This window comes from Tamandua tetradactyla, chromosome 15 (genome assembly GCF_023851605.1).
Source record: "Tamandua tetradactyla isolate mTamTet1 chromosome 15, mTamTet1.pri, whole genome shotgun sequence".
Classification (NCBI taxonomy): Eukaryota; Metazoa; Chordata; class Mammalia; order Pilosa; family Myrmecophagidae; genus Tamandua; species Tamandua tetradactyla.
This window is the reverse complement of record NC_135341.1, coordinates 53,816,551-53,832,069: the sequence shown is the minus strand read 5'-3', so window position 1 is coordinate 53,832,069 and position 15,519 is coordinate 53,816,551. Positions and strand designations below refer to the sequence as shown.

Below are 15,519 nucleotides of genomic sequence, written 5' to 3'. Positions count from 1 at the left end.
TAACTACTTGTTGAAGAGTGCTGTGAAAACTATTGCTTTTTTATTTCTTTGCTTTGTATATATGTTATACTATACAATAAAAAGATAAAAATGAAAAAAAATTGGTTTAAAAAAGTGATCCCATAACTCCTTTCATATTCTAAGCCCTGTGCAGTTTTTAAAAACACAAATGAGATCATATAATGTGCATGGTTTTGTAATGTTTGAATCCTGGATACTAAAGGATATAATTTAACAGTTAATAGAAGCCGAATTTATTCTTTTGTAAGACTTTGATTATTCATATTTTGTGCTTAAGACAAAAGGTATCTTTATGATGGCTGTAGACTTGTTTTATATAATTTTCTAAAAATTAATGCTATTGAGTTTTGCTATATTTTGCTATAATTTTATATATAATGCTATATATAAAAATATATCTGCCATTCTTTTAAATCAAGTTGGAAGCAGTAATCCTTAGAGGAATACATTTGAAATAATTTGTGACTGTTTTTGGAGTGAATAATTTTCAGTATTCATTAGTTGAAGAAGATTAGTCTAATATATAACTTTCATTTGGTAGATAGTAAATTCCAAATGTATTTTAAGGTGTAATTGTGCTTTTGATTTTAGAAATGATTTTGTCAGTTTTTTCAAAAACCCAAAAGTGCAGACTGACAGGACCTGTATCTTTTTAGTTTGGTGAATTGGGACCTGTAGAAAGGAATAGTAAGTGAAGTTGAAACCAGAAGTAAACATACAACCAACTCATAAATATTACTCTTAGAGTCAGTGCTGTGCTTTGTAAACTTTTTTTTTTCCTAGAGGGAGCCAACTTCAGAACCATTTTGGACAAGGCTGTGCAAGCAGATGGACGAGTGAAAGAACGTTATCAGTCTCATCGTGACACCATTGCAATTCTGTGTAAGCCAGAGCCTGAACTGAATGCTACCATCCCTTCTGCTAACCCAGCAAAGACCATGCAGGGTAGTGAGGTGAGAAGATACATATTGATGTGGATGGCCATCTGCTTATGAAAACTGTGTTCAAGTTATTACCTACAATGAATTACCAATTTCTCTCTTACTAGTATTTTTTTTTAATTGCAGAATTGAATTGGGTTTATGTTTAAAACATTATTATATATACTCTTTAATATATAAATATACTAATAAAAGTACTATCCTGGAATAATGAGGTTCCATTTATTGAATGTTTTCTGTGAACTGAGTACTAAATCTTAGGTACTTTGTTCACAGAATTCAGTTCATATTTTTAAAAAGTGAGAATGCCTTGGGAGTATAGAAACTTCCTTGAAGTGGCATGATTGGGTTCTGACTACACATTCTTTGTTTCTTATACCACACTGTCTTCCGGCCTTTACCACTGGGACTACTACTGAAGGAAAATTAATAAGATGTGCATATTAATAAATGGACAGTATCATCATAGTATTTCTAATGGAAACAGACAAGAGAAAATCAATAGTGGGGCATCTGATTTGGAAATTCCTAAAAGAGAAGAGTACAAGTCTTATTTTGTGGCCAGTCACTTCAAAGTAGGATAGGGTAGTAGAATAAGTTGGAGATACCGAAGTGCATAAGTCAAAGGGTTGGAAATATTGCTGAAAACTTGTGAGTAGTTTACAGAAGTTGTTGTTCTTCATTTGTATTCCATAGAGGCATTTCATATATTTATTTAACCAAGACTTATTGGATACCTAATTTGTGTAAGGCACTATACTATGTGCTTTGAAATGTTAACAAATGAATCATACACAGCCTTTACCTTCAGTTTATCATTGTGGAGGAGTAGATGTATAAGGAGATAACTGTAATACAGGGTAGAGATTCAAAAGTGCCACAGGGAAAGTGTGGAAAATATGTTGTGGGCTTAAAGGATGAAGCACGTCCTTCTTCCAGCATTTGATGCCCTCTTTTTGGAGTCTTCTTAAGAAACTGGTATGTTTTGAAAACTGTAGACTTAGAAAAGATGAAGACGTATAGGATCTGAGAGGGATTGAGTGAATGGGTGTGCCCGGAGTCGTTACCATAGATAATAATATGGAGGTTAGGTAGGAAATTAGCCACAGGTGTTGGGCAGCTCCCTGGATAGTCAAGTGTGAGCAGAACCTTATTCTAAAATGGATCAGGATAAAGAATATCAATTAGATGCTTTGAGCAGATAGGGTAGAAAAAGAAGATAGAAGATTAATTTTTGAAGAACAGAGATTTCAGACCCACAGAATGACAGCAAATTCTGGTTCTTTTGCCCCCACTCCCCCCCACCCCAAATCTCTGTTTCATATCCCCTCGTTTTTCTTTTTGGCATCTTGTACATGATTCAGAACTTATATAGCTTTTATTCTTTGGTCATCTGCTTTTCAGTAGGATTTGTGCTAAGTAAAATCAGAATTACAGTGTTGATTGGATGATGTCTTATTCATTGGAAATGTATCTGCTTTTTGTTAATTCATAGCAATATTTCATAGGGGGAAAACTTTCATAGCCAATATAGTCATTTTACTCAAGTTATATTTTCTTGACAGAGGTAACCAACAATTCTTTAGTACTGTCTATATTTATTCATCATGTACCTTTATCAGCTAAGGCAAGCATTATATGTTGATCAAAGCCATTTCAGATAGTTGTTATAACAGTTGATGACACATTTATTCAGAGTTTTTATGCAAAAAACTTAGGCATTTGAATTGCTGATTATTAAAATGATATAAAGTATATATTTTGTAAAAGGTTGAAAGCTTGATGGTAGAGCTGTTTTTTCTATTATCAAAAAGAAGCCTATTTTCTAGGCCTCTTATCTTCTGGTTAATTGGGCATCTGGTTTTAGATAATGAGAAACTGTGAGATTTTTTGAAGAGTATTTGTAATCTGTATTCAAAGATCCTTTGCATATTAATATTATGTATTTTAATGTTGTATACTTAGGACCACTGCTTGTGGTCATCAAGTAGAGTTTAAGATCAGGTCTTTGCTCACCTGGCCGTTTAAACCTTGGACTGTTGTTGTAGGTGTGAGTATACCCAAAGAAAGGGATACATTTTCATTTGCACAAATATGATGTCTACTTGTACTCACAATGTTGCATTGGCCTGGGGTGGTAGAGGGGTGCCTTTGAAAAAAATGATCAGCTCAGAGATAGTGCATAAAGTAGTACAGTTCAAAGCAGTGTGCCCTCCCAGAGCATCTGTTTTTCTGATTCACACAAAGGTACCTCATAGACAAGTAGAGAATTTGCAAACTCAGCTTTTATGCTTGGTTTTTCATAACAGAAAGCTTATAGAGAAGTGTTGAGAATGACTGGAATCTGTTCATTCATTTATTCACTATATGTTTGTTGAAGGTCTTACTTTACGTAGTACCTCAGATAGAGAGATCAAAACTGCTGCCACCTCAGCTTTATTGTTGATTTTGTTTCTGTGGAGATAATCTCATTTATTTCTGCCTTTTCTGAAAATTATAAGGTCTGAAAAGTAAAGTTGAAAATTTCCTTGAGAGCATTTATGTGCCTAATTGTGCTTAATGCTGATATAAGAGAATTTTTTATTCTTTTTTAAAAAATATTTTTATTGAGAAAACTTAAACATACAAACATTCTTAGCATACAGACTTTCCATACATGGTATACAATCCATGGCTCACAGTTTCATCGCATGGTTGTGTATTCATTACTGTGATCTTTTATTGAACATTTGCATCAATCCAGCAAAAGAAATGAAAAAAAGAAAAAACTCATATATACCCCTTGTTCCTCCCCTTCATTAACCACTAGTATTTCAATCTACTCAATTTATTTTAACCTTTGTTCCCCCTATTATTTATTTTTATCCATATTTTTTAGTCATCTGTCCATACCCTACATAAAAGGAGCATCAGATGCAAGGTTTTCACAATAATGCAGTCACATTGTGAAAGCTATGCAGAGTTTTATATTCTAAAATAGTGTTAAACTATGGCCTGTGGGCTAAATCCAGCCCTGCTGTCTATTATTGTATGGCTCCTGAGCTGAGAATAGTCTTACATTTTTTAATTGTTGGAAAAAGTCAAAAGAATATTTTATGACATGTGAATATTGAATGAAATCGATACCAGTGTCCATAAATGAATTCTTATTGGGACATAGCCATACTTATTCATTTATGTATTGTCTATGGCTCCTTTTGCATTACAGCAGCAGAGCTGAATAGCTGTGACAGAGACTGTATGACCCACAAAGCTGAAAATATCATCTATCTGGTCCTTTACAGGAAAAGTTTGAAGCCCTTGATGTAAAAGGTGTACAAAGCACTTTGGTGATCTGACTCCTGCCTTTTGTTTGACCTCCTCTCCCTCCATTCTGCTTTTTGTTCATTATACGCCGGCCAGACTGGCCTTTCTTTTTCTGCCCTTTGAGTATGTCAGCATGTCAGGCTTGTTCCTGCCTCGGTACTTTTACATTTGCCTTTCCTCTTTGATGGCTACTCCCTATTTTTCATTAACGCCATCATTTACAGAGATTTATAAACACAAAAAAGAGTAATATGGGTAAATAGATTAAAAAATAAAATAATATAAACATCTTTCTCTAGCCGCTAAATGAAGGAAAGGACTTTATTTTTATTCATAGGTGTATCTGTAGCATGTAATATATGACACAAGGTTAAAAAATATTTATTGATTGAATGATAACCATTGGCAGCCTAACTTAATAAAGAGATGCAATTAATTGCAATTAAAAGCTACTTGGAGTTGTTTATAAAACATAAAAATAAATACCACAGGATTCTAATTACTTATATGCTTCGACTTGATAATGTGTTAAGCCTTTAACCTGAGTTTATAAAAAATTTAGTCAATGGTTTCCTTTTTTTACTGTCCTGATCATTCATTTGTGGAAATGGTTTAATTCATTGTCTATTTTACTAGCTCTGTTAAAATTTTTAGGAATCAATAGGGTCAGAATAGTATATATGCCAGTTAAAAAAAAAAGAGGGGGCAGGCAAAAGTCATTCAGTGGCAGAGTTCTTGACTGCTGTGCCGGAGACCGGGGTTCGATTCCTGGTGCCTGCCCATGCAAAAAAAAAAACAAGGAAGAGAATGTTTGTAGCATTTCTGTCTTTGTGTGGTAGTCCAAGAGTTCATTTATAAATTGGTTCTTTCCAGCTTCATTTTTTCAAAGACTTCGAATTATAGAATTTTGAAACAGCACCGGACTTGCTAAATAGATGTTTGGTCCTTCATCACTCTGGTTAGAAAACTGACTGCCATAGAATTTAGAAGGTTAGCTCTTCTTCATAAATAAAGCTGATACTAAAACTCATGGTTCTTAAATCCTGATGCGGTGTTTTCCCACATCATTCTGCTGTCCTTTGTATTGTTAGGTCCTCATGGAAGAGGAAATTGTATCCATGTGAGCCATATCAGTCTCTTCATTTTACTTATGAGTTAATTTGGGGTATTTCCTCCAAAATTTTGGGTCATTATTTGATGACATATTAGTCTTCATACTACATAAAGGAAGTTCATGGTATACTAGTGTTTCTGATTCTCAGCTTTGTTTATTAGACTATTTTTGTTAACCCTTCTGTATGTTCTTATTATACTCCCTGTTTTATTTAATTTGGTTAAAATGTTTTTCCCTTTAGCCTTTTATATGTGTGTATGTGTGCACGTGCTCTATATGGCTGGGGTCACAGTTCATCCTTTTTTTATGTAAGCAACCCGTTATTGCAGCACCATTTGTTGAATTTTTGTTGTTTGTTTTTCCTTTGTTTATTTTGCTTGCTTGTTTGTTTTTGGGAAGTGCATGGGCCAGTAATCGAACCCAGGTCTCTCATATGGTAGTCAAGAATTCTACCACTGAACTACCCTTGCACCCCTAACTAGCTTTTATTGTATATAATTTTTAGAGAGATAAAATGATATTTCTTATTTTTCTAATAAGAAATTTTATTAGAAAATATTTTTCTCTGTATATGGAGAAATCTCATCCCTTTTCCGCTTAGCCCATTCCCCCCCAGTGTCTCTTTCTCAAAACACAGCATACTATATGCTTTTGCACTCTTTTTTTCCTGTTTAGCATTACATTCCAGAAGTCACTTGGAAGCAAGATTTTTTTAAATAATATTTTTATTGAGAAATATTCACACACATATAGTCCAACCATAATATACAATCAGTGGCTCACAATATCCCCATCACATAGTTTGTATATTCTTCACTATGGTCATTTTTAGAACATTTGCATCATTCCAGAAAAATACATAAAAAGAAAAAATGCATATATCCCATACCTCTTACCCCTCCCTCTCATTGACCTACAGTATTTCAGTTTACCCAATTTTTACCCTTTATTTCCCCCTATTATTTATTTTTTTATCCTACCCTGGGTAAAAGGATCATCAGATACAAGGTTTTCACAATCACACAGTTACACTGTAAAAGCTATATAGTTACATAGTCTTCTTCAAGAATCAAGGCTACTGGAACACAGTTCAACAGTTTCAGGTATTTCCCTCCAGCCACTCCCGATACAACATAAACTAAAAAGTGATATCTATATAAAGAATAACCTTCAGATCAACCTCTGGCTCTTTGAAATCTCTCAGCCACTGAGACTTTATTTTGTCACATTTCTCTCTTCCCCCTTCTGGTCAAGAAGGCTTTCTCAATCCCATGATGCTGGGTCCTGGCTCATCCCCAAGAATCAGTTCCCACGTTGCCAAGGAGATTTTCACCCCTGGGAGTCATGTCCCGAATGGGGGTGGAGCAGTGAGTACACCTGCCAAGTTGGTTTAGAGAGAAAATGGCCACATCTGAGTAATGAAACAGGTTCTCTGGGGTGACTTTTAGGCATTATTATCAGTAGGCTTAGCTTCTCCTTTGCAGAAATAAGCTTTATAAGGGGTGAGCCCCTAGATTGAGGGCTTAGCTTATTGAATTAATTGTCCCCACTGCTTGCAAGAATATCAGGAATTCCCTGGTTGGGGAAGTTGAGTATTTCCTCCTTTCTCCCCATTCCTCCAAGGGAATTTTGCAAATACTTTTTTATTCACTGCCCAAATTACTTTGGGATATATTGGGACATCACACTAACCTATACATACCAGAAAGCTCTCACATGCTATTCAAGATTCCATGTAATTTTGGGGTTCAAAAAACTGACTGTACAAGTTAAATTAGATAATGTGCTACCCAAAAATCTAAATATACCCCACAGCTTGTTTATCTATTTGTCTGTTGATGGACCTCTGAGCTGTTTCCATCTCTTGGCAATCATAAATAATGCTACTATAAACATTGGTGGGCAAATGTCCATTTGTCTCCTTACCTTTAGTTCTTCTGAATGTATACCTAGTAATGGGATTGCTGGATCATAAGGCAATTCTATACTTGACTTGCTGTGGAACTGCCAAACTGCCTTCCAGAGTGGTTGTACCATTTTACGTTGCCAACAATAATGGATAAGTGTGCCTCTTTCCCACATCTTCTCTGCAACTCATTGTTTTCTGTTTTTTTGATAATGGCCATTCTAGTGGATGTGAAATAGTACCACATTGTGGCTTTGGTTGGATGCAAGATTTATTTTTTTAGCATGGGCAGGCACTGGGAAACGAACCCGAGTCTCCAGCATGGCAGGCGAGAACTCAGCCACTGAGTCACTGTTGCCCACCTTGGATGCAAGATTTTGATCCATATCATCTAACACCACATTATGCTAAGTCCCTTAATCAGACTTTGTCGTGCTTATCCATGTATTATTTTTTCTTTTTTCCTTTCCTTTTTGAGTGACTGTGGTTTGATGTTTCTTATTTCTCTCCACTGCCTACCACCTCATTTTTTATAGCCATATACATATATAATATATATATATATTATATATATGTTTAGTCATTGAATGAAAAGATTATGACATTTAAGAGATAGTTGGTTTTGGGATGATACATCGTCTTAATTTGGAAGAAGTCTTAAGCTTTTCTTCATGTCTTTATTCTTTACAAAGGAAGGTTATTCTGGATGTTTTTCGTCAATTTGCTAACTAGGACTGTGGAATAAAGAGTAGGATAGGAATGCTTAGAATTGGGAAGTCAGTGATGAGATCCATTGGGATTGGGAATTCTGCTGATAAGAAAGAAGCAATGGAGAATGGCATTAATGGATGTCACTCCCTTCTTCCTTTGTCTTCACCATCTTCTTTTCTGAGTGCCCTTAAGACAAGCAGAACAGGGAGATTGGAGTTGATGCTCTCCCTAGTAGTCCTAGCATAAAATATGAAAATAACAGTTTGTAAGGGGTATGAGAAGGCACTTGAACACTTTTAATATAAAGGGGTGTTTATGAGTCATGTGGATGTAAGTATGAGACTACTTGGTCTGAATAAAAGAGGCAAAACTCCCTAATACAGAGACATACATAAAATATGCATATGGTGTAAATCTGTCTGTATACCTCTCTCTATTTCTTTCTTCATTTAGTACTTTCTCCCCATAAATATCTGTATCTTTGTATAAATGTCCATCTCTCTCTAGTTAGGTAAAATAGGGTGATTATTTACCTGGCAATATCATACCTTCTCCTTCCATATAGCCATGACAGGGAGAGAGTATGGTGCAGAGTGGTTAAGAAATTGGTTTTGGAGTTAGGCAGAGCTAGGTCTCTAACTTCACCTCTACCCTTTGGTCATGTTGCTTAATTTTTCTAAAACTGAGTTTCCCCATCTGTGAAATAGAGGTAATAATATATATCCTATGGGGTGTTTTTAGAGATAACATCACATATTTGTAAGATATATAGCATAGTGCTTCAATATGCAGTGAGTTGTAGCCATTGCTACTATTGTTCCCATTATTGCTGTTGTTATTATTGCTATAATTTTAATCCACTGAAGGTATGATGTCTATATCAGAATAAACCTGATAGGCAATTTATACCTGGGTGTCTGTGAAATCATCTTCTCTCTGACCCTGGATGAACCTTTGTATATTATTCTTCTCTTGAAATTTGGTTCTGTTTTTTGGCAATTGTATTAAAGTGCTCTCTTATTATTTAGGTTGTAAATGTCTTAAAATCCTTATTGACAAATCTTGATGAAGTAAAGAAGGAAAGAGAGGGTCTGGAGAATGATATGAAATCAGTGAATTTTGACATGACAAGCAAGTTTTTGACTGCTCTGGCTCAAGATGGTGTGATAAATGAAGAAGCTCTTTCTGTTGCTGAACTGGATAGAATCTATGGAGGTCTTACAACTAAAGTCCAGGAATCTCTTAAGAAACAGGAGGGACTTCTTAAGAATATTCAGGTGAAGTACATATACTTTAATAAGATTTATATTTAAAGAAATTAAGGAAAAGATAAGCCTGAATGAAACCTCTGTCCATTTAGGAAAATGAATGGGGAATCTATTATAGTTAAGAGTAAACTGTGATACTTTATTTTGCTGAACTTTAAATTTATGAAAGAAAACTGTATTTTGTGTTAAAATGTAGCATGCTATTTAGAAATGCTTGATGCTTTTGTTTTTGGGGATTCAAATTTTTAAAAGCTTTTTTTTTTTGCCACGGTTGGTGGGGGATCAAAATTAATTTGAATTATTAATACCTGTAATTATGTGGCTAGCACATACAGACTTTAGTCAATTTTTAGAAATAATGCAAAGCTAAATATGCTTAGATATTTGAAGTTAGCCATTGTTTGTACTTAAAAACAAGTAGTGAAAGAAATTAACTACTAAATTTACTAAACACAGTTAAACATGTTTTCTACTACTCAGTATTGCTCTATATGTAATATAAAGGTATGCTAGAAAGTTAAAAAGTTGTCATCTTAACTGTTTTTTTGCCAGTGTATTATATATAGAAGTCTAATCATTGGTAAGTTTATGTGTTGACACCCACTGAATTTTTGATATCTTTACTCTATGGAAAGAGTAAAAGCAATGTACGCCCCTAAAAAATATTAGATGTGAATTTCTAGTAATTCCTGCATATAATCATATATGATTTCCATAATTGGAAAAATTATATCAATAAAAATCTTATGAAATAAATAAATTTATAATAAATGTAAATCAACATGAATCCTTCTTTTAACAAGGTCTCACACCAGGAATTTTCAAAAATGAAACAATCTAACAGTGAAGCTAACTTGAGAGAAGAAGTTTTGAAGAATTTAGCTACTGCATATGACAACTTTGTTGAACTTGTAGCTAATTTGAAGGAAGGCACAAAGGTATGGAGTACATGGAAAAGAAACAATAGCTAACTAGTACAGATGTAAACATAGGGTTCTGGGGGAGGTAACTGATGTTTCCAATTAAATCAAATTATCTCTATCTCTGATTTGTTAGCTTGACTTCTTTTTGCCTCTGTGAGACAATTGACTTAAGGGGAGGATTTGGGAAAGCTTTCAGAAGGTTACGACATTTCTTGTAAGCTTTGAAGAATGAGTTGTCTATTTCACCAGGTGGAAAAAGAATGTGGTACAGGCATTCCAGGTAGCAGAAACTAGCATAGAGATTTCAAAGCCAATGACATTTTTTGGGAATAAGAAAATGAACAGTCTGAGTGAATTATGAGGAAATGGGAGTAGTCAAAGTTGATCTGTGGCCAGATAGTGAAGAATAGCGTGGCTTTTAAATTCTGTGCTCATGGTTTGTATGGAAATAGACTTGTGACCTGAGTTGCTCTCAGAGTGTTTACTAAATATATTTTAAATATTTTTCTGATTTGTCCTTTATAAAATTTAGGGAAATGCTTATGTGTGTTTTTGTTAAATTACTTTGCTTTTGAAGGAATATGTTTTTAACAAGCACAACTCCTTTTGATAGTGTAGCTCCATAATGATGATTCAGTTAAGTTTTCTTGAAGTCTATACAGTAGGTATACTGTAAAACCTTCTGAAGAGAGGGTAGAAATAATACAAAACTGCACAAATAAGATAGTAAAATATTATCTTAAATTAATTTAAAGTGCTTTCTTCAAATAGCTATGTTGGGAAAGTTTGAATGATGCCTGCATTGCTAAAACGAATGCAAATCTAATCCTTTTCTTTAAATAGGTTTAGTATCTTTATTAAGTAGATGATTTTTCTCTAAGAATAGGGTATGTGTTCATGATCATGAAGCTTTTAACTTGTGGCTGTTCGGTTTTTGATGTCTCTGTTCTCTAAAAATGATTTTATACTTTTTACTTTCTTTAGGAATCTTAGATAGTATTTAAGATAAAGTTGTTGGGCTTAAAGCAGTATGACACTGTGTCCCATTCAGTTATTCACCTTTAACCATTATTGACAGATTAGCTTTAGATCATGTTCCTCCCTATGTGAAAAAATTGTTCCGGTTTATTTCTTACATTTATTCTTTGCTTCTAGTTTTACAATGAGCTGACTGAAATTCTGGTCAGGTTCCAGAACAAATGCAGTGATATAGTGTTTGCACGGAAGACGGAAAGAGATGAACTCTTAAAGTAAGCTTGTTTTGTGTATCCTGTTGCTCTTAACGTATTTTTCTTCTACAGAATTGTACATGGAGACCTTGGGATGAACTTGGCAGTGTGAGACAGCAATTTCCCTGTTTCTCCTGGTTATTTACAAAACAACAAGCAAATAGCCAACAATCTGTGAACAAAAGGATGAAAAGGGTCAGAAGTTCTAAATATAGGAAGTACAGTGAGTCACAGAAAAAATAACAGAACAGTTCAGGGTGGTAGATCTCAGAAAATGCCAGAAAACAAAAACTGTCCAAAAGCAGTTTATCTTGAAGTAGCAAATACAGATTCCTTACCTAAAACTAGAGGTACATAATGTGGGGTGGGATAGGGTCAATAACTCAGAAAATGTCAGCAAAATCACTTTCTGAAGGAGTTTCCTGAGAAAAACTGAGCCTGGAACATATGACTCATTCCATGCTGTGAGTAATCAATAAGAAGTTTGACACAGTATTGATAAAAAGATACTATATTTTTATTTATTTATCTATTTATTTAGGTGCATGGTCCGGAAAACTATATTTTTAAAAGTGAAAAAAAAAAGAACAGAATTTAATAAAACATTAGTAGATGAAGAGCATTCATTCTAGAACAATATTGCACAGTATAGATAATTCTGAGCAAACATGTCATCATTTATTAAAAAAAACAACAAAAGACAGCAAACAACCCCTCCCTCCCCCCAAATCTAAGAAAGCAATTACCATTCTTAAAGAAAACCACAAGAAAAAATGCAAGAACTCAGGGCAGATGGTGAGAAAACAGGAGGCAATAAACTATAAGGTAATCAGAGTTTAAGAAAGAAATAGAAGAACAAAACCATCGTAGATAATACTATAAACTTGGAAGGAGAAGAAAACAGGAATATAGAGACTAGTAATGAAGAAATCAAAGAAAATGAAACTAAAGTAAAGAATTAAAAAGGATTGGAGAGATGATAGGCAAACAAGATTGAATATTTGTGTTTCAGTCTGCTAATGCTGCTAGAATGCAATGTGCTAAAAGCAAATTTTCTTCAAAGAAGAAAAACTGAAATTGAACAGAATAATTAGTTAATGATATTATCCAAGAAATTTTTCTTAAAATAAATGAAGGCTTGTTGAAAGAGTATATCATAGAGTTGAGGAAAATGACCAAGAACTGTCTTTAAAGATGTTAGCCTTTAAAGATAATAACAGAATCCTTTAGGTAGGCTGGGAAACAAATCAAGTCACTTTATAAAAAGGTGAAAGAAAATGGGGCTGGCAGGACTGCATGCTGGAAGAGAATGAAGTGATTACATTAGAGTTCAGGGAAAACAAATATGAGCCAAGGATTGTATATCCAATCAAACTTTTCTTCAGATATAAAAGCCATTAGTAATCAGCATGAAGAACTCAGGGAATATCTTATTCTTAAACCCTTCTTGAATCCTCAGCTGACCAGACTTTTTTTTTTCTTTTTTTTTTTTACCAATCTGTCCATGTTTAAACAGTTTTCCATAAAGGAAGTGGAAGAAGTTATCAGAGAGCTACTCCTACCTCCAAGAAAGAGTAGGCTCAGGTGTTTTCACAGAGTATTTCTACAAAACCTTTAAAATGCAGATAATTAGAATGCTTTTATAAATGAATCTAGAGCTTTGGGGGAAGGGGTGGTTCCAAATTGTAACAAAACCTGACAAGATTAAAATAAAACAAAACGTCATCTTCAGAACAGTTTCACTTAAGAATATAGTTGTAAAAGTCCTTAGTAAAATTATTGCTAATGGTATTCACCTGTTTTTTAAAGAATTGTGACGGAGGATGGACCACAGTGGCTCAGCAGGTAGAATTCTCACCTGCCAGGTCAGAGACCCGGGTTTGATTCCCAGTGCCTGCCCATGGGGTGGGGGGGGGGACCTAAAAAACTATGACTGAGTAGTTTATTCCAGTAAGGCAATAATTATATTTTTATATCTAAGGAGATTAAAAGATCACAGGATTCCCTTCACAGATGAGGAAAAGCATTTTTATGAAGATAATAACTTGTTGTGGTACTCAGTAAAATAGGAATAAATGAATACTCCCTTAATATGAAAAAATTATATATGTCTGCCTAAAACAGCCTTTTGCTTAATGGAGAAACACTATACATATTCTCATTAAGGTCAGGAACAGACAACAATGCACATTACTTATACTAATTTTATTTCGCATTACCAAATAAGTTTACGTTACACTGGTGGTATGAGCAAGCACAATTAGATAAGAGAAAGAAAATAGAAATATAAAAATTGGAAAGTAGGTACAACTATCACTGTTTACAGACTTTATAATTATATAACTTCAAAACCCAACAGAACCTGAAAACTCTGTAAGTAATAAAGGATTATAATAAAAATAGCATGTAAAAATCAGTAGCTTTCATGTAAAAGTACATAATCGTATTGAACATGTAATGGAGGAAAAGACCCTGCTTAAAATAGCAATAACAGGTGGTGTGTCTGTGGCTCAGTGGCAGAATTCTCGCCTGCCATGCCAGAGACCCGGGTTTGGTTCCCAGTGCTTGCTAAAAAAAAAGCAATAACAACAAAAATATATTGTATAAGTTCGGCATAAATGAGATCTATATGAAGAAAACTTCAAAACATTATTAAAGGAGACAAAAGAAGACTTGGGCCAATTGAAAGACATATCATGTTCTTGGATAGGATGGTTCAACTTTATTCACAGATGTATAAACCTAGCATAATTGTCATTAAAAAATTACCAACAGATTTTCATTTGGAGCTAGACAAGTTGATGCTGAAGTTCAAATAGAAAATATAGTCTAACAAGATTAGCCAGGAAAACTGAGTAAGACCAGCGAGAACTAAATTCTACCAAATACTAAAGTATGAACTTCTGTCTAGCTTTAAAGCACAGTGGTCTAGTACATGTAATAGAGAGACCAAAGACAGAATAAAAAGCAGATATGTGAATTTAGTATATTAGAGGTCCAAACTAATCAGGAGGAGCTGTGGACAAGTGCCTAGCCATCTAACAAACAAAAGATACTGTAATATTAGGATAAATTCCAAATGGATCGAAGTTGAAATGCATAAAGTGAAATGTAAAAGTCTAGAAAAAATATGGAAGAACTCTATAAATCTGAAATGGGGACAGTCTTTTTAATTCTGCCTTACTACCTAGAAACCATTAAGAAAAAATAGTGAGTTAGTCACAAAAAACAAAACCATGATAAATAGAGCCCATATGACAAATTGGGGAAACATATTTGGAACTTACTCATTGCCGAAAGGGTAATTTTTCACAAAGAATTCCTAGAAATTAATGAGGGAGAAAACACTTTATAGAAAAATGGGCAAGAGATGTTTGAACAGAAATTTTGCAGAAAAGAAAATAAAAATGATGGTTTTTAAATGAGAAAAATACCTACCCTCATTCAGTATAAATTAAATACAAATTAAAAGTACTCTGAGATAACATTTTCCAGATTGGCAGAAATCTCAGCGTTTGATAACGTACTTTGTTGGCACATCTGGGGAAACATTCATAAGTTGCTTTGAGAGTGCAGAATGGTGTAGTTTTCATCGTAGGGCAAATTGACAGTAAAGGCCAAGATTACAAGTGCATATATCCTTTCATCCAGTTCTTCTGTTTTTGGGAATTTATTCTATGGATATATTAACATAATGTTAGAAATAACATATTTATGAGCTTTTCCATTTCTGCATTGCTTGCAGCAGTGAAAGAATAGAAACAAAATGTCTGGGCTGGCTAAATAAACTATATTTATGTGGTGAAATCATATGCACTTTGTTTAAAAACAAAGAACTCTATCAAAGATAGAGTGGGAACTTGGCAGATGGGGCCTTTCATTCACCTTTTTGTTTTCGTATCATTTGAATATAATAACTTTTTAGAAAATTATACTGAATTTAAATAACTAAGGAAATTTCATTATTTTATACTGTCTGATTCTTAGTTTTGACTTTGCATCCACCTTTTCTTTTTGAGCTTCAGAGCCTTTTGTTCAGACTCAATCTGGGGTGGTGCAATGGTGGCTTAGTGGCAAGAATTCTCACCTGTGGAGCTGAA

General features: G+C 34.1%; 1 protein-coding gene across 4 annotated transcripts in view; it reads left to right on the top strand.

Moving 5' to 3' along the window:
- Window positions 1-15,519, top strand: part of PDCD6IP (programmed cell death 6 interacting protein) — a 103,512-nt gene that overhangs the window by 78,946 nt on the left and 9,047 nt on the right. For all 4 annotated transcript variants that reach the window (XM_077129863.1, XM_077129862.1, XM_077129865.1 and 1 more), the window contains 4 exons: window positions 805-974; window positions 9,028-9,276; window positions 10,071-10,205; window positions 11,346-11,440. In XM_077129863.1, coding sequence (XP_076985978.1) covers window positions 805-974; window positions 9,028-9,276; window positions 10,071-10,205; window positions 11,346-11,440 — 649 coding nt within the window. The remainder of the gene's footprint in view (window positions 1-804; window positions 975-9,027; window positions 9,277-10,070; window positions 10,206-11,345; window positions 11,441-15,519) is intronic.